Below are 23,618 nucleotides of genomic sequence, written 5' to 3' on the forward strand. Positions count from 1 at the left end.
GATTCCATCCATCAAAAGAGATGTCCATTAGCTAAAACAAAAATTACAGTAGCTGTGTCTGAAATACTGCTGGGAAGAACCATTTAGGAAACATACAACTGATTAGAAATTAAAGCTAATTATCTCTACACTGATTAGACAGCTGTAGACAAAGCATCTGAAGACCAGCAACCAACTGGATTGGTAAAATGTGGTTTTGAGAGAATACCCTCATTTAGACCAAAGAGTAAAATTTTGCAGAGATAAGTTTAAAAACTTCAGTGCCTAACCCTTGCTGACGTTTAATTCTTTAGAACTGTAGCTATACTATCAACAATGAGGGTTAGGCTAGGTTTTGTCCCCTAGAGTTTTCTCTCTTTGGCTGGGCTTGTCCGGCAGCTGTGCAAACAAATACTACAGATGTCCCTTTACAAGAGCCCATACACTACAGCAAATTAATTCCATGTTTTATTCCAATTTCTGAGAGCCTTGATGTTTCTCTGGCTAGCACCATATTTTGAGTGATATACAATGTATTCAAAATGTACCTAGAAGTAAGTCTCTGACAAAGAATTAATAGAATGACACCCTAAATTTTCTCCTTTTAGTACCCTTTTTCAGTGTGGTAAATGGTAAAGGAAATCAAAGGACCATCATCTGGCAAACTAATCTTCTCTGAGACTGGATTAGTCTCATTTTTTCCAGCAGTCTAAAGATAGGCTTAATGCATTTTTCTACTTGTGGACAAATGGAATGAATTTGTAAATAACTTGGAAAGCTCCTCCAATGCTTTGTGTTAATTTCCAAGGTGCCATTTTTTGTTATGAGTTGGTTGCCATGAATTCCCTGGAGAAAAAGCTTATGTTTCATATTTTTAAACATATGTACAGAATAATCATAGCTGGCATATGGATTGATTGATTTCACCCATTAAAGGAGGAGTCCTCAACCCTCTCTGCTAGTTTAAATATAAAATCCAATATAATATCTACCATACCCATTCAGGATATATGGCTTAAAACATCCGAGAAACAGTAAGCACAAGCCTTATCTTAGTTATCACATTGGTTGCACTGTTCTATTTAATTACAACTTTTACACAGTGCATAAATTCTCAGTACAATTGTCTTCTGTTCTATTATGTACATCTTGTGAACATGAAAGAAAATACCATCGCTTAGCATATTAACAAACATCATGTTGTATGAGAGACTTGCAATGATATCAGGTAACCTAAAAGTTGTATACATTTCTGAAAAACTGTCTTTCAGTTTGACTTTTAAAGATTTTACTCCATAAAATACCAACCTGTTTGCCTTTGAACTTTAAACATTCAAGCATGTTGATCAAATAAATTTGTAAACTTGAGATTAACTTTTCAAATTCCCTTTTTAATTACCCAAAAAATGGAAAGGACCATAAAGTGATGTCAGTCAATTTAAAAAAAAAAAAAAAAAAAAAAAATCTTTTGAAGTCTAACTAACCATCATATAGATATGTGTAGACACAACTATCCCCAACGAGTGAGTGTATGGAGCCTTAAAGCCCTATTTCTGGTCTTTTCCCATAGAAGTTATGGATACCATATGCACTCACTATGAAGATAAGTAAATATATTATTCCAAAGAGCACTATGTAGCATACCCCACATATAAAAAAGTATGTAGAAATGTATATTTTTAATTGTTTATACATTTTTCTAAAGTAAGTATTCACAATTCTCAGTTTTTCATTTTTCTTTGACAAAGTCCACATCAGTCAAGAAGCTCAACTGACTGTTGAGATGGCTGGAGTCTTTCCACCTTCCTCACCTTCAGCCCCTTCAGCACCTGCATCCACCTGATTGAACTTACCAATATTTTTTAAACTTTCTAATGTGGATTTGAAAGTGTCTTTCAGGCTCTTTTCCAGGAGCCACCCCTCACTTTCGCATTCAGGATCCTCAGGATTTGCGATGCTTTCCAGAGAGGTGTGCAAAAGACGCAAACCAGCCATCACAGACACCTGCGTGGGATGCAGTGGAAAAGGGTAATGAAATGCAGTAAACCCCTTCTACACACGCACACGTGCACATTTGCGCATAGCTGAATGTCTTCATCCTCTAGCATCATAGAAGTAATACGCAACCGGTAATTGACACATGAGCTCTACTGGCAGCATGAGAGTCTCTGCAGGTCTCCACTTTCTCTACCTCCATCTCAGGTGACACTAGTGCAGTTCCACTTTCTGTCAGGCTAGAAAAGGCTGTGCAACCAAGGCCAGTGGTATGAGACGCCCTCAAGATTAAAGGAGTTGCCTGAACTCTCCCTTTTTTTGAGTAGCTAGTAGGAGGAAGAAAGAGGAGAGATTCCCTCATCTCCAAAGGGTCAGAAGAGGGAAGCAGGATGGCATAGCAAGGAGTGGGAGGAAAAGGAGTAAAGACCCCAAGAAGCAAGGAGAGGGAATGAGGAAGTAGAAAGGAGAAACTGCATTGCGTGGAATCAGAGAGGAATCACAAAATAATCACAACGTGATGGCCTCCTATCCATGATTTGTGATATTTGGCTCAATCAGTGGTGACGTGGAATCTTGCTGAGGGAATACCCACGCAGTCATGAAGCAGATATTACAACATGTCAGGCTGCTCCACAATGATGGTTTTTGTGTGCCTCTAACTCAGCTTGTTGTAAAAGTGGCTCTCCATCTCATCAGATACCCCTGATCTGTGGGGTACAGCCTTCACAAAGGGATTTGAATGGTAAGTCCTATGTCTCTGCACTAGATTTTAATAAAACTTTTATGAGCAACATGAGCTTTAATATTTTCAGTCTATTTTAACTATACATAAATACTCTGGTTTTCACATTGACCTTAATATCTTTGGCAAATATATTAATATGATCAGGGAGAAAGTCCTGAACCAAAAACTGATCCAGGACCCTACAGGCTTTACCGTGTGGACCATCAGCTATTTCATTTATTATAATTTTATTTTTATATTTAAAACACAAATGAAGTCAACACAAGAGTATTTGTCACTATTTAAATCTGAAAAAATATATAATTTGGGTTAAAATATTTACCAGTCCTAGAAGCCTACATCATATATTTTCTATGGTATTATGGTGTGTTAACACCACTGACATCCATGAAGGAACCCATTAGGTCTCAAATCTGCCTTCAGACAGAATATGATAGCTTACAGGAACCTATTGTTCTTAAGTGTTCATCTGTCTCCTCATACTGTTCTGAACTGCTTGACTTCCTGCTGTGCTGTATTTATGAAGAAGACTGAGGTGTCTGACAAACTAGTGAGAGGAAGGAAGAACAGCCTCTAGAAGAGCCAACTTTATGCTGCATAATAGAAGAGCAGGTAGGCTAAAAACAGGAAGAGAGCGCAATAGGATTAATTCGGTGTTTCAGATGTTATGTAGAATTAAGGTCTAGTCCACTTATTATCATTAACCATCTCATGGATTTGTTCTATAAGAGTTGAGTGTTAGCCCCATCATCCTGTCCAAATTCTAACCAAAGTAACTGCATTGTGTCTTCCTAAACTCCCCTTCAGTTTCAACTGGGTAAAACATTCCCCGTCACTTCTTATCCTAAGCAGTTGTGTTATTGTTGGCAGTTAACACATTTCATCCTAGGGGGCCATATTTCATTGAAAGGATTGCTCTCTGTCCACAGCACAGTTGTGACTTAATTGATATTGGTAAGATACTTTAAGATCTTATGATGAAAGGTGTCACTGATGTGCAAAGTATTAGTATTAAGAGACATTTTAACTAGAGCTGGGGGCAAGCTGCAAAACTTGAATCCAAATTTACATCAAGGGGTGGTGCAGTTCCATGATTTTGGTTCAGCCCCTTATGATGATCAGTTGCAAAGTTTAGATTCAGATTTTGGACACCCCTAAAGACTGGGGTGCCAAAATCTGGAGTGTGTCTGTAAGACTGCATCTGATTTTAGCTAGCCTTAACATGAGGTTATATTTGAACACTAATGTCTTCAAACTCCTGGTTGATTAATACTACCTTTGGTTACCCCCCTAATTCCATCCTGTAAATGCAACAAAGCTGTAACAAACAAACAAGTTTCCTCAGCTACTTCACATATCTCCACACCCAAGGGCAGCTGGAAAGAAGGTTGGCTATTTAACTTCTATAGAGTGCCTTTCATCTTCTCTTTAGGATGGGACCACACCACAACAAAAATGCTAGTCATTGTCCGCTACAAATGGTTCCGGACCCTGCTCCTGGAAAGTACTGAGTATTTTCTTGTGAATTCACAAAACAAAAATTTTAGCAACTGACACCATTTTATACTGAAATCAAAGCAAACATTGATTTACACAACTAACTCTTAGAAGTCAATCTTTCTGTCAATCTTGAGAGGTCAGTCCTTCCAATTTTGGACCCAATCCTGCTACCCTTACCCATGAAGTTAGTGCCATTGACATCAATGGTTTACTGCTGTAAGTAAAGGTTTACAAGAGTGAACCCGAACTGTGGTCTTCATATAACTGTACAGCAAGTAATTTTCACTGTGCTACTCCATTGCTCATCAGCAGAAGCTCTTCTATGGCTTGCTTGTAAGCATTCCCACAGTTTTATAGTGCATGTAGTTCTCCCCAACTGCTCTGAATTGTTTTGATATGGTTTTGGCAGCAGGGTCTCATCTAGTGTGTCTGAAACAGCTTCAGACAAGGTTCCCTATTACATTCCCCAATTTAAGATTCCTCCCTCTAACAAGGTCTGTGTGTTTTTAAAACTCTAGTCATAAAATTCTGAGCCCAAAACACCTCTCTGATTTGGATTGCTGAAGAGCAATGCAAAGTGCAGCTGGTCCAGGGGTGAGCCAACCTTTTCCATCACAGTTCCTCTGTCTGTCTTGAAAGCTGGGGGTTAATGGCTGAGATGTGAACTGGGAGGTCCTGAATTGCAGCACAGATCAATCATCCATCTTTTGTTAAACTCAACTATTTGATAAATTAGCTACCGGTATTTACCATATAGGAGGCTTTAGCATAGCACCCTTTATGATTATATTGAGGTACTTCGAGTGACTCTGCATATTCTCACTTACGGGTCCTGTGTCACCTTGTGGTGCCTTGTGGTAAAACCTTCTTCTAGCAGCATCAGCTAGAACACTCTTGCACCCCCCCCACTCTTCACCTCAGTGTCACTCACATTCTGAGGGAGATGCTATACAGGGAGTGGAGCACCCTCACCAACTCAGTTCCTTCCAACAGTGTGCCTGGATGGATTTGAACCTCTCTGGTCTCTTTGGAGCTGGAGCTGCTCTCCTCTTAGCTAGTTAGTGATAGTTAGTGTCTCTTCCCGGTTCTGGGTAATGGTTGAATGAAGAAACAGAAGAAGCCGAGATTCAAGCTGTGCAGTTCCTGGCCAGTGTTTTCCCAGCATCTGACGACCATGTGCAGTGCCTCAAGTGCCTGGGAGAAGGACACTCACCTTCTGGGTGTTCAGTTTGTCAGACCTTTACTCCCGGAGCCTGCATGGTAGGACCACTCATTTCCAGCTCCTCCTCTTGAGGCTAGACCCCCTGGATCTGATCAGTCCTCAGCCCTTGTGGCTTCCATCAGCTCCAAGTAACTGAAAGGTTCCAAGTAGCTGCAACCCCTGTTTGGCCATGATTTGGTTCTTCCAGCTCCCTCAGTTTTGCCCCTAAAGCTAATATGTCTCAATCAAGAGCCACGTGATCGGATTCAACTGCTTCAGTTCTGGAACAGGAGTCGCGAGACATGCCTCAAAACTATTCATTCCTGACGGAATCTCTGTGACTGCAAGACCAGGGTCAGTTCCTAATTCCACTTCTGAATCCAGGTGCATCAGACCCAGGAATGTCAGCACCTTTGGTTTTGTCTGTTATGGTTCCAAAGAAAAGGAGACATAGGGACAAAGTGGCCACTGTTGGCAGTGCCAGTTCCCCTGCGTGAGAGTTATCAAATCCTTCCAATTCTGGCACAGCCGTCACAGTTCCACCCCTAGCTTCAGTAGCAAAGGAGTTGGATTTGTGTATCACATCCAGATCTGCAGCCCACTGATGATTCCTGCTCCGGTTCCTGTGATGGTTCTGGCCACATGCTCAGTTCTGCAAAGCTCTGTCACTGGGGCAGCCCACGTTCACTCTTTGGCTCTGGTTCATGCATCAGATCCAAGTGTGAAATGCAAGGTTTCTAAAAGGAAGCATGTTTCCTCAGTTCCAAGATCATCTTCCTAGTCTCCTGTTATGAAGAAGAGGCTAGAAGGTGTCATTTGCCTTTCCCCATAACATCCTATGCTTCCTCCTTCTAGGACTTCTATGGGGTCTCCACAAAGTTGGATCTCATATATCCCTCTGAATCCATTGTTATCCCCAGTGTATTCTATCTCAGACCCAGATCGGGATCCTTACCAGGAGAAAATAGGAGCAGAATGCAGAAACCTTTGGCTCATTTTGTTACCACTCTTTGGTCCACCTCCTCAAGGCATCTCCCCCTACCCTAGTCATGGGGGAGACTGGCAGTCATGAGGCCACTGGTTTTATTCGGGGCCACCTCAGGAATTTTTCAGTCAATCTCCAAGTGGATGAAGAGGTAATGTTTCATCTATAAAGGATCCAGCAGTCCAGAGATCCTCGGATCTGACTCCTCGAGGTCCATTGTCGTTACAGACAATGATGCTTGAAATGCTGTCTGAGGAAGAAGATGAAGAGGTGTAGTCTCATTCTTTAAACAAGAATATTTGGAATGGACTATGAACCTGTTTATCGCTGCCTCTCCTTCCAAGGATGTGAGGCAGTTCCATGATTTGATGGAGTGTGTGAGGTCCACTTTAAATCTTTCTGCAGTGCCTATGGAGGAGACTTCTCACCTGGTGTTTGATATCTTTGGTGCTATTTCAAGGAGCAGAAAATCCCTACTCATTTTGGATGGTTTTCTACAACTGGCTAAATCAGTGTGCCCCATGCCTACTCCTTATCAACCTGTTTCTAAGAAAACTGACACCCTCTGAAGGGTTTTACTAGTTCATATGCACCCTAATTCACTGGTGGTGGCTGCTGCCAGAAACAGGGAAAGATCTAGACAACCACACTCGATCCTAACTGACAAAGAAGGGAAAAGATTGATCTTTTTTTTAGGGGGTCATCGTCCTTTGCTATTACCATGGTGACTTACCAGGTGGTCGTGGCTTGCTACCAGTTCCATTGATGGGAGACAGTGACATTATTTTTACAAGACTTACCTGATGACAGAAGAAGATTGGCAAATGTCATTGTAATGGAAGGCCAATATGTAGCCAAGCATTGCCTCGGTCTCTTTTGATGCTTCAGCCTCTGCTGCCAGGGCACTGGTGTCTGCTGTGATCATGAGGAGGCATGCTAGGCTTTGTTCATCCTCCTTAGCTCTAGAACTCTCTTTTGAAAAGGGAACATCTTTTCAGTGATGAAAAGACAGAAGACCTGCTGGAAAAGCTAAAGGACATGAGATAGGCAGCCCGCTTTCTAGGCTGATTCCCTCTGTTAGAAGGAGACCTTCTACTGCTTTCTGAAACCAGACACAGTACTCCCCAGTCTTCATCTTATTTTTCATCCAATCAGAGATGTCAACAATGCCAGCAGCCTTCCGCCTTCCAGAGTGAACATAGAAAACAGCCTTTCAAGTCAAAATTTAAACCTGAACAACCTGCTTCCTCATTAGGGTTCTGCCACAAAGACAGCAAGCCTCAGTTTTGATAAAATGATCAGGAGCCAAGAAGCAGCAAACCAGGACAAACCTACCCCCTTCTCTGGAGACAGACTAACTGGAATTATCAGTGCAGGGAGGCAAGTTACCTAGGATTTATGAGTATTAGAGATTGTTGCCATACAGTTTGAAAAACTGCCCTTTCCCCAGTTCACTCTACCCTTGCCTCCTCAGGGACCTCTCACAAGACTGTTCTTCTTGCAGAAATAGATAGGTTGCTTCTGATCAGAAGAGTTGAGGAGGTCCCCAAATGCCTGGGGTGGGGGTGGAGGGGGGTGGAGGGGTTTTTATTGCTGTTACTTTTTGGTGTGGAGAAATTATGATTATTTTCTCTGATTTTTTTCTGATACTAGACTTGAATAAGTATATTTGGAAGTTTTGGTTCCATATGTTGACTTTAGCCTACATAATACCTTTTCTGTTTGTCATGGATTGGTTTGAGACTCTTGATTTTAAAAGGATGCATATTTTCATATATTGATTCATCACAATCATGGCAAGCACCTTCATTTTGTGGTGGCTGGATGCCATTTTTAGTATAAGTTGCTCTCACTTGGTCTCTCCACAGCACCCTGAGTTTTTACAAAGTGCCAGCCTCTGGCAGTGACTCACTTGAGAAATCAGAGTATTTTTGTTTACGTCTGTTTGGACAGTTGTGCACAGCGGCTTTCAGTAGTCAAAGACCAATTAAGCCTTATTGCTTGACAACCTATCTCTTTTCAGACCTCAAGTTTCTTCTCAACTGTGCAAAGTCAATTCTCTACACAGAGGATTCTCTTTGTAGGCTCCATGCTGGACTCTGTGGGAGGGAGAGCGTTACTACCAGAGGACAGATTTCTCAAAATGAGCCATATTCTATTAAAAATTCACTAGTGTCCCACTCAGAGTAAAATTATTTTGTGGTCTCATGGGTCTGATGGCAGCCACTAATTTTGTGATTCTATTTGCATGTCTGAGAATGAGACCTAGACAGCACTGGATATCTCAGGTCTATAGACCAAGTTGGGACACCCTTCATGTGTTGATCACCCTGCCACCGACCATCATAGTCTCCCTAGAATGGTTGGTCAAGTCAGAGTCAATGTGCTCAGAGATGTACAGTTCAATCCCCTGGATCCATCTCAGATGGTGACTTCAGGTTCAGGGAATGCATTTGAGAGTTTGAGGGCACTGGTCTTATTGGAAGAGAACCCTGCACATCAACAAGTTGGAATTGAGAGCTGTTTGTCTGGCCCGTCAGGTTGTTCCTCCCTCACTCACAGGGGTGGGTTGTACAGGTGGTGATGGACAATATATTGGCAATGTATTACATCAACAAGCAGGGGGCTGTTCATTCTGCTGTCCTGTGTGCGGAGACTAAGTCTCTGGGATTGGTGTATCAGTCACAATGTCTATCTTGTTGCCCTACATTTAGCTTAGGAAAACCAATTAAGTCACAGATCATCTCAGCAGAGACAGCTCTGAGCTCTCAGATGCATGAATGGTCCCTAAAGGGTCAGTTGGTTCAGATCATATTCCCCAGCTGGGGTTGACCAGAGGTGGACCTTTTTGCAATAAGGTCCAGCAGAAAGTATCACTTCTTTTGTTCCAGAGTGGACAGGGACAGTCTATCCCTATGAGGTGCTGTCCTTCTCCACTGGGGAAAGGGTTTGATATATGCTTATCCCCCTTTCAGTTGTTCCAGAAGATAGTGAGAAAGCAACATCAGGGCAAGGATGATTCTCATTTCCCTGGCTTGGATGTGTCAACAATGGTTTACAGGTCTCTTGAAACTGTCCGGTAGAGTCTTTACAAATCTTCTTCTGTCTCCAGACCTACTGTTTCAGCAAGAGGGCAAGATCTTTCACTCAGTCTCTTCACCTGACAGTATGGGCGATCAGACCTTGACTCTTCTCTTGAACAGTCATGTTCTTTGTGCAGGATATGCTAATTAACTCTAGAAAATGATCTACCAGACGCTGTTACTATTTAGAATGGACCAAAATGTCAGGCCTGGATGAAGGGAAGACCTGATTCTCTTTTATCTGCTTCCATTCTGTGTCCTGGGATACTGAGCGTACTTAAAATTTCAAGAGTTATCTAACTCGCTGTTAAAAGTTCATTTGGCATTCATCTCAGAGTGTCATACTTTAGTTAAGGGGAGATTGCTGTCTGTTGATTGTTTGGTCAAAAAGTTTATCAAATTTGTATCCTCCTGTTAGAGAGCCTGTCCCTTTTTGGGATCTCAATTTGGTGTTGGCCATGATGATGAAATCCCCCTTTGAACTCTTGGCTGAGTGTTCTATCTATCATTTATCTATCAAAATGGCTTGTATTATTGCTACCATGATGGCCAGGAGAGTGAGTGAATTGAATGCTCTTATGGTTGATCCATCTTTCACTTCTTTTCACAAGGCCCAAGTAGTTCTCAGACCTGATCCTAAGTTATTTCCTAAGATGCTGTCTGATTTTAACATCAGACATTAATTTGCCATTTTTCCCTTAAACCACATTCTAATAGGAGGAATCTGTCCTACACACTTTGGATGCCAGAAGAGCCCCTGCTTACTACGTGGACAGAACTAAAAAGTTTCTGTAAATCATCTAGATGGATTTGTCTTATGCTTAACATCACATGGGTTATAAAGTTTCTCTGTTGACTATGTATTACTGACTGTTACTAGCAAAAGTTCCTGTATCTGCTTCGATTCCACTGCATTCCATTAGAGCAGTGGCTACTTCCTTTGCTTGTCAACAGATGCCACCTGTTGAAATTTCCGGAGCTGCAAGCTGGACTTTGATGCACACTTTCACTAAATGCTATGCTTTGGACTTGGCCTCTAGGGCAGATGCTGGATTCGACAAGGCAATGCTTCAGTCTCTATTGAATTAGGACCCAGTTCCCCCCCTCCAGGTTAGTTTCAGCACTGCTTATCAGTCTAGCTCATTGGTGGGAATATGCAGAGCCATTCGAAGAAGAAATTAAGGTGAAGTAGATACTCAACTTCAAAAATACACTTTTTGGTGCCTCACTAGTATGCATTTCAGCTGTAGATCCTTGACTAGTTATAGTCCATCAGAAAAGCAGTGGCAGCTGTGGCCCGAAAGCTCTGCAGGTTTCACTGATTGCTGATCTCCTCTTGGCAATGGACAAACAATCATAACAAATCTTAGTTTTATTAGCACCTGTGATGTGATGGATATTGAAGTGTTGTTAACTTGCTGTAGGATCTTGGAAGGTTTTTTTATTCTTTCCTTTTTTAAAGTTCTGAGTTGTTCATCACTGACTCTCATCCTGTCACTATTCCTGTTCAACATATATGAGAGATTATGTAAGAAGGTGGGAGTGGTCTTGGCTGCAATGCCATCAATATCAAGACAAAATTCAGTTTTAAATCTTCTTTGATTCCAGGCTGTGCAGAGTCTCTTCTTTCTCCTGGTGGTTGACTGAGCTAGAAGGCAGACTCAGGTGGTTGAGGGTCAATTCAGACAAGATAGATATGATGCTGGTGGCCAGGGGAAATGTCATATGGATCTCATGATGGACAAATGGTGACTGCCTGTTTTATTGAAGGAGTAAGCCCAACTTTAGTCAGTGGAGTCATTTTAGACCTCTGGCTTACTCCTAGCACTTTTATCAACTGTATTGGGATAACAGACCTCCTTTCACTCCCATTGACTTCACTTCAATGATCCATGCCCGTGTTACCTACCTCTTAGACTTCTGGAACATGTGGATGTAAGGCTACCTTGGAAAGTCACGGGGAGGTTTCATCAAGTGTAGAATGCAGCTGCATGTTTGCTTTCCAGGGTAAGTCATCCAGAGCATATCACATATGCTTCAAAGGCTTCTTTTGCCTCCTTGTTGCTTCAGGGTCCGCTTCTAAGTGTTGGGTTTACCTTTATGCCACACATGGGACCTATCTAAGAAGCCACCTCTCACTCTGAGCCATTGTGACAGCTGAGATCCATGTACGTGTGTTTTTATATCATGTTTTCTGAGTGTCATCAGTATCAATTGAGCCACCTCTGCTGGTAATCTTTAGTTTGCATTCTCTGGACAGTCCTTAAGTTTGGAGCTTGCTCTCTGTACTAATCAAAACAGGTAGGGAAAATCACCAGAGCTTGCATTAGCTGACCTTCAGAGATAAAGCCTATCTGTTTACCTGGGCTTTATCCTGAAGCAGATTTGCAAGAAGGTGGTTTGAACTATGTTACATTGAGGACTGATTGTCAGTTATGCAGAGAGTCTTAATTTCTGGCTACTGTAAGCAGCATAGAGGCAATATTTTAACTTGTGTTTCCAGAGGATATGGCATGTATAAAGAAAACAAAGGAACTTTAATATGTTACAATTTCTTCATTCTTTGCTTCTAACATTCCCCATAGAAGCTTGACATTAAATGGTCTTTAGGGTATTTGCCAATGGTTCTTAAGACAGATGGAGTCAATGCCTCTCTGCTCTTTATTCCTCCCTCTGAGCACCAGTATCATTGATACCATCAGAGGGTATGCGCACAACTCTGCAAGATCTGGAACGGTGCTTACTAGTAAGATGCTGTTACGGTGCAGCTAGTTTGAACTCACTGATTTCAGATACAAAGCAAAACAGGGCAACTATGGTGGAGTTTTTATTTGGCTTTTCAGCAACCCCGTGGTAGATGAAAATAAAATGAGATAAATGGCTTTTGTAAAGGGAACTGATGCCTCACCAATCTATAAGAATTCTTTGAGGGTGTCAACAAAAGCCATGTGGACAAGGGTGATCCAGTGGACATAGTGTACTTGAACTTTCCAAAACCTTTGACAAGGTCCCTTGCAAACAGCTCTTAAGCCAACTAAGCAGTCATGGGATAAGAGGGAAGGTCCTCTCATGGATCAGAAACCGACAGACAGGAAACAAAGGGTAGGAATCAATGGTCAGTTTTCACAATGGAGAGAGGTAAATAGCAGGGTCCCCCCAGGATCTATATTGTGCAACATATTCATAAATGATCTGGAAAAGGGGGTGAACAGTGAGATGACAAAGTTTGCAGATGATACAAAATTATTCAAGATAGTTAAGTCCAAAGCTGACTCTGAAGAGTTACAAAGGGATCTCATTAAACTGGGTGACTAGATGACAAAATTGCACTTAACATTGAATTTCATCTGCCAAGAAATGCATATTGGAAAACCAACTATACATACAAAATGATGGGGTCTAAATTAGCTAAATTAACTCACTTAAACTTAAGTTACTGTGGATAGTTCTCTGAAAACATCTACTCAATGTGCAGCAGTAGTCACAAAAGCTAACAATGTTAGGAATCATTAGGAAAGGGATAAATAAGACAAAAATGATCATAATGCCACTCTATAAATCCATGGTATGCTCACATCTTGAAAACTGTGGTTGCCCCGTCTCAGAAAAGATATAGTAGAATTGGAAAAGGTGCAGAGAAGGACAATGAAAATTAGGGGTATAAAACAGCTTCCATAAGAGAGAGAAGATAGAGACTATTCAGTTTAAAAAAGAGACATCTAATGTGAGAGTGGGGAGGGGATATGACAGAGCTTTATAAAATCATGAGTGGTATGGAAAAAGTGAGTAAAGAATTATTTACCCTGTCACATAACACAAGAACTAGGGGACATCTGATGAAGTTAATAGGCTGAATATTTAAAAACAAACATACAAAAATGTACTTCACACAACAACAGTCAACTTGTGGAATTTGTTACCATGGGATGTTGTGAAGGCCAAAACTGGTTCAGAAAGAACTAGATAAGTTCACAGAGGATAGGTCCATCAATGCTTATTAGCCAAGATGGTCAAGGATGCTACCCCATGCTTTGGGTGTACTGAATCCTCTGACTGCCAGAATCTGGGACTGGATGATAAGATATGAATCACTCAATAATTGCCCTGTTCTGTTCATTCTCTCTGAAGCACATGGCAGTGGCCACTGTCAGACGGCAGGATACTGGACTAGATGGACAATTGGTCTGACCTCGTATGACTGTTCTTATGTTCTTATTTAGAATTTGAAAGATAATTTCCAATCCAATTTCAGTTTGTAGGTAGGACCTAAGTCCAGGGGTCAGCGTCCCTTTTGCACTATTAATTGTCTTCTCCCTTGTTCAATATTGAAATGAATCTAAAGAAAGAACTGACATACTATTGTATAAATTGGTGACTGCTTGTGTCCTAGATTGACTCCCTTTTTCAAGGGCCCCAGATAATGGTAGCCTTCCCTTTGCTAAGTGGGGGGATGATCGTAAATGTGATTCCTGCATCTGGTTAGACCGGGGCTGAGTGCTTCCATAGCATCCTGCTCTTGATAGCAGAAGAAGCTCCAGACCCACACTATAACAGCAGGCCAGATGAGTATAGCCCAGTGTATCCATTTCTCATGGTTGTATTATGAGTCTCATGTTGTTTGGTATTTTTGGGGAGCCCCAGTTCTTGGCATCCTCCGATTGTATGAAAACCACAGCTTTCATTTAAAAAATGAAAGAAAAAGAATCCATCCCTCATGACTACAGAGAAGAGCTTGTGAAAATGTGACCTGGGTGCACCCTGAAGGTTTGGAAACTAAAAAATTATTAAATTAAAAAAAACAAATTATTTGCTTTTTAATCAGTCTCAAGATTTTTGGGACCTGTTTCATGGATTTAATTTACACTTGATTGGCATTTTTGTATGGTCTGCTCCTCAATCCTGTAATTCCCTGCCTGTTTTCATATACATCAGTATTAATAAGAAACCTATTTCCATTCCCCTGTTTGTAAGGTCTCTTGATCTTGGTGTTCCATAAAGATGCTAGTTGATTTCCCCCAAAATTATACATTGTAATAAGAAGCATCAATATCAGCCATGTGTGGTGATTGTTCATTTAAAAAATGCCGCATGTTCTGCTTTTCCTCTGAATATGCAAATGATTTTTGGAGATGGGGGGAAATTGAAGGTTTCAATTGTATTTGCCAATAAAAAGCAAATTTAGCCTTCCAGAGACACAGTGAAATATATGCAGATAGCACACAACAACCTTATATTAGGGATGTAATGTCTCTGATTTGTATTTATTTGACATTAAAGTAACTCTGCTTCCGAATGAAATATTTAAAATGGCTGCTGTCAGCGGCCATTTTAGGTATACTGCATAGAATGCTTCCTCATATTTCCCAATCTGAACTGCAGCCTTCCCTCCCTTCTCTGCTGACCCAGCTCTCTCCTGCCACTCTGGCTGGCTGCATACCCACTCCTTCATGCCAAGTCCAACCAGTTTCAGCCGATGCTCTGACAAATTCAGTATCACTAAATACTGTAGCCAGTTAGCTGGCATTCACCCAAATGCAGAAAATATCTCTCTCACACTGTACAGAACGTAGCTTAAAAACAGAACTCAACTACAGAGAAGGTTGTCCACTAATAATTGCAACATGCTCTTTTTAGGCACCTAACCAATACACACTATGATTTTTAGAAGCAGAATGGAAATAAATTCCTGTTCTATCTTGAGCCAGTTCAACAAATCTATCTTTCATGTCCAAGAAATTTGATAGAATTAGCTAGGAGGACTAAAAAAGACCCTGGACCTAAATACCACTGAACCTTGTGGTGTTTGGACTCTGAACCTGGCTCTAGATCCCAATATTGGGGATAGCTTGATCTCTTCATTGAATTTTACCTTCACTTTCTGCTCCAAAATACACCAGCCATTTTTGATATACGGGTTTCATGTTTTTGACTTTCAGTTGTCTGAGACTCTCTCTCTCATTATTTTGACACTCTTTCTCATTATTTTCTCCTTAAACTCTATTTTGTAATGAAGCAGAAATGAACATCTGGTACCTTTTTCTTTCTGACAATTTGTGCAGTAAGCATCTTCCACAATATCTCAATACAACTCTGGGAAGAGGGGAGGGTGTTATAAATAACTCTGTGCTTCCTCTGTTGGCTGGCCAGTTTTGATGCACAGCACAAAATAGTGTAGGCCCCACAAAAGCCTTAGCTATCATTTTGGATTTCCCAGCCTGAGATTAGTGGATTATTTATTTTAAATAGATATTATAAATGAGAAATACATTTCTCTCTAGATAACAATAGTGTTTCTACAGTCACTGTTCTAATGAAACTGACATAGATGGAGAAATAGTCATGGCAGCACATTACCTCAAAAAGCCAGACAAAGAGGACAACACCACCCATGGAGCTCATCATGCTGCTGTAGTAGTGCAGAAGTGCCTCCCTGCAGCCACGGTTCCACAAGTTGAGCTCCTCTGTTTGGTAGTCATAGCTGTAGTGAGCCGAGTTGTTAGTGACTTGGTACTGGATGCACGGTCTTGGGGAACTAGGGTTGCAGCAACTGAAGGGGACTCCGTCAACCAAGTACCTTCCATCCACATTGCTTTTAATTCGACTATGAACAGGCAAAGGGCAAAAGAAATGTAAATACATATATAATATTCAGAAGAGTGAGAACTTTGATACATGAGAATGGGTCAACCAAAAGCACTTTCTAAAGGCCCTGCCTGTGTCTTCCATATATACACTCACCATGAAAAGCCTGAACCGGTTTTTCCTCTCTATCGACCTATGAATCATCTCTGCTGAGCTAGGTTTTATAGCCATTACTCCATAGCGGCAACACCCCAATCTCTCTATTCCCTTCTCCAGTAAAAGAATTAATTAAAAAATGTTAAAGACCGAGGAAATTTCATAAGAGGCAACCATGAGAGAATTACTCCCATCCATGACCATGGATAAGGATCTACCACAGCCACAGGTACTCAACTAGACCACTAATCCCTCATCTTTTCTTTGACAATGGCCAATCCCAGAGTATGATAATTAATTTATGTAGTGAAGTTACCCAGGATTTAAAACAAATGTGCTTTAGCAATGAGAACAGTGTTTTAAGTATGTGCAGGAACTATCGACCTGTTGTACTCCATTTCAGAATTCAGCACTCAATAAAGTAGCCTTTTTGTCTTGTTATTTGTGCCTCAGTGTGTCCATCAAGACATTTATAAAGCACTCAGTCACTGTAATACCTGTGCCAGTTTCCACCAAAAATTGTGAATGGCAAAAATACTTTGAGGGTTGAGACTCCAGCAAACATCCCCTAGCATATCAAATATCTTAACATTTGGCACCCACGTGAAACTGACTCTGACATGTGAAATGTGCAAAACCGTTTGGAAAATTTAAAAACCCTAAATATCCTCTTCCGTCACCTGTCATTGTCAAGTAGGGCTATATTTTCCATGAAGGTGGCCACACAACCTTTCTCAATGTGTGTCAACTGGCAGCAAAATGGGTAGCAGCACACACAAATGAATGGTTTTGTGGGTGCAAAGCTTCGCAAACATGGCCTAAATGTGTCTGAATACCAAACAGAATCCATTTCTGATTTCATATGTAGTGTGTTTAGGTTCTGATTTAACTCTCATTGAAATGAACATTGAGAATGCCATTCATTTCAGTAGACCATGAATCATGTTTAAAAAAAAAAAAAAAATTATGCTGTGGGAGAAATCCTAGCTCCATTGAAATAAACAGGAGATTTGCTGTTGACTTCAGTGAGGCCTGGATTTCACACTGAATACACAACCTGTGACTATACTGAATCCTTTGCGCTACACACCTCTGAAGCAAAGATCAGAATTGGACCAATAGATTCAACCTGAGTAGCTGAATTTTTTTTAAAGGTTCCACTTCTCATCTTAGTGTTGGGCAAATCTATGAGGAAATTGCCAGAAATCTCCTATTTCCCTATTTTTTAAGCACAGTGTAATCCTGTTTTCTTCCAGTGCTTTGCCCTTCAGTTGTTGCTGGATTAAGTTACAGCTCACAAATCTTCAGATAATGCTAGCAGGGTGAACATCTCATTATGTTTTCAAGTAGTTATTTATATCTCAGGGCATTTTTTTGCAACTCAAAGTGCTCCTATGTTAAACAACAAATAAAATTGTATTTGTTACAATGTCACACTCAACTCTTATGCTGGAGCATTTTGAACTGTATCTTCAAGATTTTAGAATCAGCCAGAATGGCAGGCAAGCAAACAAACAACAAATCTCTCAGGGATCTGGCTTGGTGCATGGGAGAATATTTTTTAAAATCACTTGAGCCATTTAACTTGCACAGAGTATTTTAAAAAGACTTTCTGGCTTAAGGCATTCTTTGTAGAGTAGTAAAAATTATAAATTGATTACATTTTAATGACAATTCCTAGGCCACTCTTCTTAGATGTTTAACTTGGCAAAGAGGTTGTTGGGTGTTCACTGATGTCTTTTTTTAATTCAAAAAGTTAATTTGTTTGCACTTTTTGTTTTTTAGAGTGGAATTTCTGTGCCTGAATTCATCTGGAGATTAAGACTTTCCTATGCACTGACCTCTGAGCCATTATGGTGTTTCTGGTCAATAATCTGTTCTAATTTCTATGAAATGCTGAACCCGGATGAGGTCAACAGGAACTTAACAGCAGGGTGTCATATGTTCACTGAGATCTCAAGGACATATTTATTTTATAAAACTAAAACCAGCAAACAACAGTAATATGTTTGATTGATTTTAGTTTTCATTCAGTCTGAAGTATCAGCAAGGTCTTAAGTAAATTACTAAAAGAAAAAAACCCACTACAGCATTAGGGCTATTGCGGTGTCCTCACTTCATACTCTTGGAATGATCTCATGTGACATTTGCCAAGATTCAGTGGAGCGATAACAATTTACCCCAGCTGAAGGTCTGCCCCCTATACCAGAGATGTAGCCATTAAAGTGCACCACTGGGGACCTCAGGGAGCTGTGTTCCAATCCTGGCTCAGTCACTGACTCACCAGGTGTCCTTTGGCAAGTCAATTAACTTCTCAGTTTCAGTTTCCGTAACTGTAAATTGGGAAGATCCTTACTTCTCTACCTTCCTCTTAGGAATGGTGTGAAGGTAAACTAAGGTTTGTAAAAATAGTTTAAACACAGATCTGTATAAAACTGAAGAATTTAGTCTTATTTTGTCTCCAGTCACAGGGATTTACAGGCTTCATTGTCTGTGCATCAAGAGAATCTGAGTACCTTCACTCTGAAATTCTTATTTTATTTTTGTCAGACACAACATAACCGTAGCTTTTATATTTTAAAAGAATTACAGGTAATGGTTACTGTTATGTTCTGTTACCTATTTCATGAAGAATCCAATAGATTTCCTCTTTGTAATTTACCTTTAATTTCATATCATCTGAGGGTGTGGATGGTGGCTATTTGTTCACATGTCAAAGCATTCCCACACAAAACCACCTACTTATAAGTACTATACTAAAGGACAAGCACCGAACCCAAGGACAAGAGTTAATAGCACAGCATTATAGGGAGAGTAAAATAACCCATTAAGGGAAGTAAAAATTGAAATACAGAAGGGATAAACAACCTTGAAGTTTTGATTTAAAAAAAACTGAATTAATAGTAAAGGAAATAAAATACTTCAGCTTGCTTTCATAAAGATTAAGTAGTGATACCATGCCAGAGTCTAAAAATTCCATCAGTTTGGCAAGACCGTCCTTTTTTACAGTAAGTCAGTGTTATTCAATGGAAATTCTCTTCAGGACATGTAATACATTTAATACTTTATTATTCATACACTTGATTTTTGGAGAAGGCAGGGAAGTGCTCTATGCAACTGGGTTTGTGATATGGAAGAGCTGAAATATACATAGGCTTGGAAGCATTATATTTTTTATCCATAAGTGTCAGTAAACATTGATTTCACTATACACACACACACACACTAACAAAACTATTTCCATCTATAGTAATCAAAATTTACAGATAGGAAAAGTAAGAAATGCTGCGTGAGACCTTGTTTGCATTTTATTTAAGGATATTTATTTTGTATGTTTTGGCAAGTGATGTTGACAATTTGTGTTTTAATGGTTATAAAGCTTTAGCTTTTTGAATCTCAATATCTGTCATTAAATAATTATTGTCCCACCCCTCCCCATAACTTCCCCCAACTGTGACAATTTAAACTAACATTTTAAAAATGTCTAAACTCACAATTTTGTACACCTGTGAAAATTTAAAATCAATAAAATGCTTTTAAAAAATCTATCAGTCAGTTATAAAAAAATAAAAAGTGAGTTATTTCAAGTCTAAATATTGTTAAATGACAAACAAAACTTAAGATGTTTTTTATATGGTCCTTTGATATTTAAGGCTGTTCAAGAGGAAGATAATATCTGTGTATTACATTTTTACATTCTAGATAATGTGGGGGTGAACTTGTCAGGAGATAAAGTAATCTGTTGAGACCTTGGAATACTGGTCTCCGGATTTAAAGTATAAATAGAGAGAGAGCCTATTCTAACCAAAAGTAGTTTAACAACTCGGTAGTTCCATCTCATTTCAATGTGGATTTTTTAGTGCAATATGGATCAAATAAAATAAACCACATTAAACAACTTACTCTTTCACTTCTTTGGAGCCGAAATCCAGGTATCTGTTGCTGATCCACTGAATCTCAAACCAGTCTCTGAATCCATTGTTTCCACAGCATCTGAACTCAATTTGGAGCATATCAATTGTCTTCTTCATGAAACATCTTCCTGGGGTATCAGTGTCCCTGTAGAACTTCATGCCATTCTTTAGCCCATGTGCTAATGTAGTTTCCAGAGAGCCCCTCATGAGAAAACAAATCAGAGCAATGAAAAAAATGAAGATGTTAAAAAAGAAACATAAAACCAGGTAAGGTTTCAGCAAAGGTTTCCACTTTGCATATTTAGTGGGATCTAGAGAATCATAGCAAATTTTGCCAGCAAGAGCATTGAAGGCGCAGGATAATATACCCATCAATATCAAAGAATTGGGCACAAAATGGCTTTCAGAATTGTCCATCACTTCACTTCGTTTCCGGAGCTCAATTTTGAGGAACAATCCCATGCTAAAAACAATGATTCCTGCAAACACTGAAAACCAGTTCATGAGCCATAGTCCCTGAGCTAGTTTTACCCTTTTCTTCTGGTTGAATTTGACTTTCAGCAGTGCCATCTTTGTAATATTGGATAGAAAGATTCCACAGTATTAATCCTTTTCTTTACTGTGAGCAAATTTAGAAAGAACCATTCAGGCCTTTAAAAAGACTGAGTGGAGTACTTTTAAGTGAGCCGTTTTTCGGTCCGTCCATCTTGAGCTCCCTAAATTAGGACTCAAGCAAGCAAATAACAGAAGTTTCAAATTAACAGTTACACATTAATAAAGATAATTTTCAAATAGCACCTACACCTATTTCTGGTGGTCACTGCCAAGCAAAAGAGAAACAGTCTCTAAGTTTCAAATGAGTTGATCTGGATCTACAAGACGTCATTCTAATACCTTTAATCGGTTTGATCCAATTTAGAGAAAGCTCTGCTAATAGATGGGCAGTGGAAATAATCCCTCATTTTACTATTTAGTGGATTTGTGCCTTCATGCGATAGGTTACATTGTACTAGAATATCAAAGCCCAGAGCTATAAAGAGATGTTTGTTACCAGATGAATATAGATTCTTTCAGGGAATAAGGAGTTAGTTCAAGATAAAAAGCTGTGTCGACAAAGAAAAGTATTTTGTATATGACAGTCTGATTTACTTGTACGTACAGTCAGAAACACAGTTCTGATACATAGCCTTCTCTGTTCACCCTAGATAGTATTCTATGGCTTATGTGTTTTGGGAGCAGTTAAGGGCATCATTTTCAGTAACCTAAAAAATTTAAGCTTGTAAGTAGGATAGCGAGTAGAAAGTAGACTATAACTAGCCCTGACGAGAGAGAAACAAAAAGCCATCAAACACACTCACTAAATAGAACAGCCTAAAATCCAGAAACATTTGTTTGAGTCATGAGCATTTTATTGGCTAATCATGATGGGCCAATGTGGAGGAGCAAGATTTGTCAAGAATGCACGAAAAGTAATTGCCTTCAGTAGGGTTACACCAGTGATGAATTCGACCACATGATTAAGAAGGGAATCTCTGCTTCATCGTCACTAGTAAATACATAATAGAGACTATTTTAGTCCTTCAGACTCGCTACAGAGCATTTGAAGGAGTAGACAGAATGCAGTACAGAATCCAAGGAATCTCACCCATTTTAATTTTGTGGACTAACTGTCAATACCGAGATTGAACAGAAAGGGCAGTGGCCCACAAGACATGCTCACATAACATCCTTGTGGCAACTACAGCACATACTTACTCTGAACAGCAGTATTAGGAATGTATGTATGTCATTTTAAAAGCCTTTGATGTTATAAGTGGACTTGGCAGAATTCAATTTTTATTTTTTTATAATTTCAGTGGATATCAGTTTTATTTAAGCTTTTTTTCTAATTTTATCAATTTAAATGTTCACAATTGTGGGAAATTATGGGGCATTAGACAATGAGGGGTCAGACAATTATTTAATGACAGACGTTGAGATTTGAAAAGTTAGAGGGTTATATCACAAATTGTCAACATCACATCAAAATATATGAAGTAAATAGCCTTAAATTAAATCCTAACAAGTTCTGAAGCAGCATTTTTCTTACTTTGTCTATCTGTAAATTTTAACTACTGTTTATAGAAATACTGTACTTTTTCATCAGTTTTTGAAGTGTGTGTGTATGTTGAAATTGATGTTTACTGATAAAAGCTAATCCTTCCTAGCCTAGCTAATAAGGGCTTAACGCTTTTCAAAAAGAGTTAATTATGGTGTCCCGTTTCCTCTCCGTTTCATTTCCCTCTCCATCTATTCTCATCCTCTGGCTCAGGAAAAAAAAAAAAAAGAGCAACAACACCATACGATACGCCATCAAGTGCTCTGTGGATCACTGGTGGTCCGTGGACTAGTTCAGAAACCTCTGCAATAAAGAAAAGTGGACTAAACAAACTGAAAAGAAAAATGCAATGTGATTTCTTTTTAAAATAGAAAGGAGAGTGCTCAGGTGTTAATGCAACGTATTAGTGCAGTGATACTCAAATCTCAGTGGTTCAGAGTCAAAGTAGTGATGCACATTACCCAAAAGAGTCACAGTGAATTCATTGTTTCATTTACTACAGTACTATACTATATAAGCAGTATGATGGGGGAAATGTTTATATATATTATTCTCACAGCAAAATGACTAAGTATTATTATTTTATCAATTACAATTGGTTAAAAACATAGTAAAAGCATCCTGATTGGCTACCAATGAAACCACAGAAGTGTTTTAATATCATGTGCTGCAAAGAGCTGCAGGAAATACATCAAAGAGCCACTTACGACTCAGGAACCTCAGTCTGAGTATCACTGTATTACAATCTAAAAAAAACATGCTGAAAAAAGACCTCTTCACCCCCGCATCCCCAGATGGTGGCCAAAAGAACAGCTAAACAGAATTGTGATGCTTTCAATTTCTGAGGAGGAAAGCACAGATCATGTGACTTATGTGCATCCTCTAGTGGCTGACAACAGAATGGCTTAAAGAAAAACACCACTGTAATGTGTAACAGCTGTTCTAATCATCCTGGCTATTAGCACAGAGTAAGTCTCTTTAAAAAATATTAAGTGTCAAATATAATAAAAAGCCTACATGGGAACAGTCTGGCATTGCACAGTAAGACTGAAGTAATTCTGTTTCCTTTTGAAAACACTGGAAATCAGAGATTTTCTCAAGTTGCAAGGGGTGTTACATTAGTAATTTTAACTACTGCTAAATGAATTCAAGTTTTTTTAAAAACTAAAACTTTCCTTACAAACTCCAATTACCATTGCTTTTGAAAGGGGGAGCTAGAGTCTCTTAGTTCAGCTCTCCATCATGGGGCTTGACAGTACACTGCAATATTGTTAAAACGGCAGCCCCTACTTGACAAGAAAACAACAGTCCCATTCACTAAATACAAGTGACGTGTAAATGCTTGGAACTAACAATTGGAATTTTCTTTTCACTGCAGGT

At 39.6% G+C, this 23,618-nt stretch overlaps 1 protein-coding gene across 1 annotated transcript; it reads right to left on the minus strand.

Annotated features, from left to right (window-relative positions):
- Nucleotides 1-1,746: 1,746 nt before the first annotated feature.
- Nucleotides 1,747-20,710, minus strand: PRPH2 (peripherin 2). The gene is made up of 3 exons (XM_067565419.1): nucleotides 20,130-20,710; nucleotides 15,843-16,089; nucleotides 1,747-1,983 (listed from the first exon to the last, which is right to left on the minus strand). The coding sequence occupies exons 1-3, from the start codon at nucleotides 20,708-20,710 to the stop codon at nucleotides 1,747-1,749; spliced, it is 1,065 nt and encodes a 354-aa protein (XP_067421520.1).
- Between the last annotated feature and the right edge of the window lie 2,908 nt (nucleotides 20,711-23,618).

The sequence above is a fragment of the Emydura macquarii genome, unplaced genomic scaffold (assembly GCF_026122565.2).
Source record: "Emydura macquarii macquarii isolate MOO-44397 ecotype Brisbane River unplaced genomic scaffold, CSIRO-AGI_Emac_v2 contig_2676, whole genome shotgun sequence".
NCBI lineage: Eukaryota > Metazoa > Chordata > Testudines > Chelidae > Emydura > Emydura macquarii.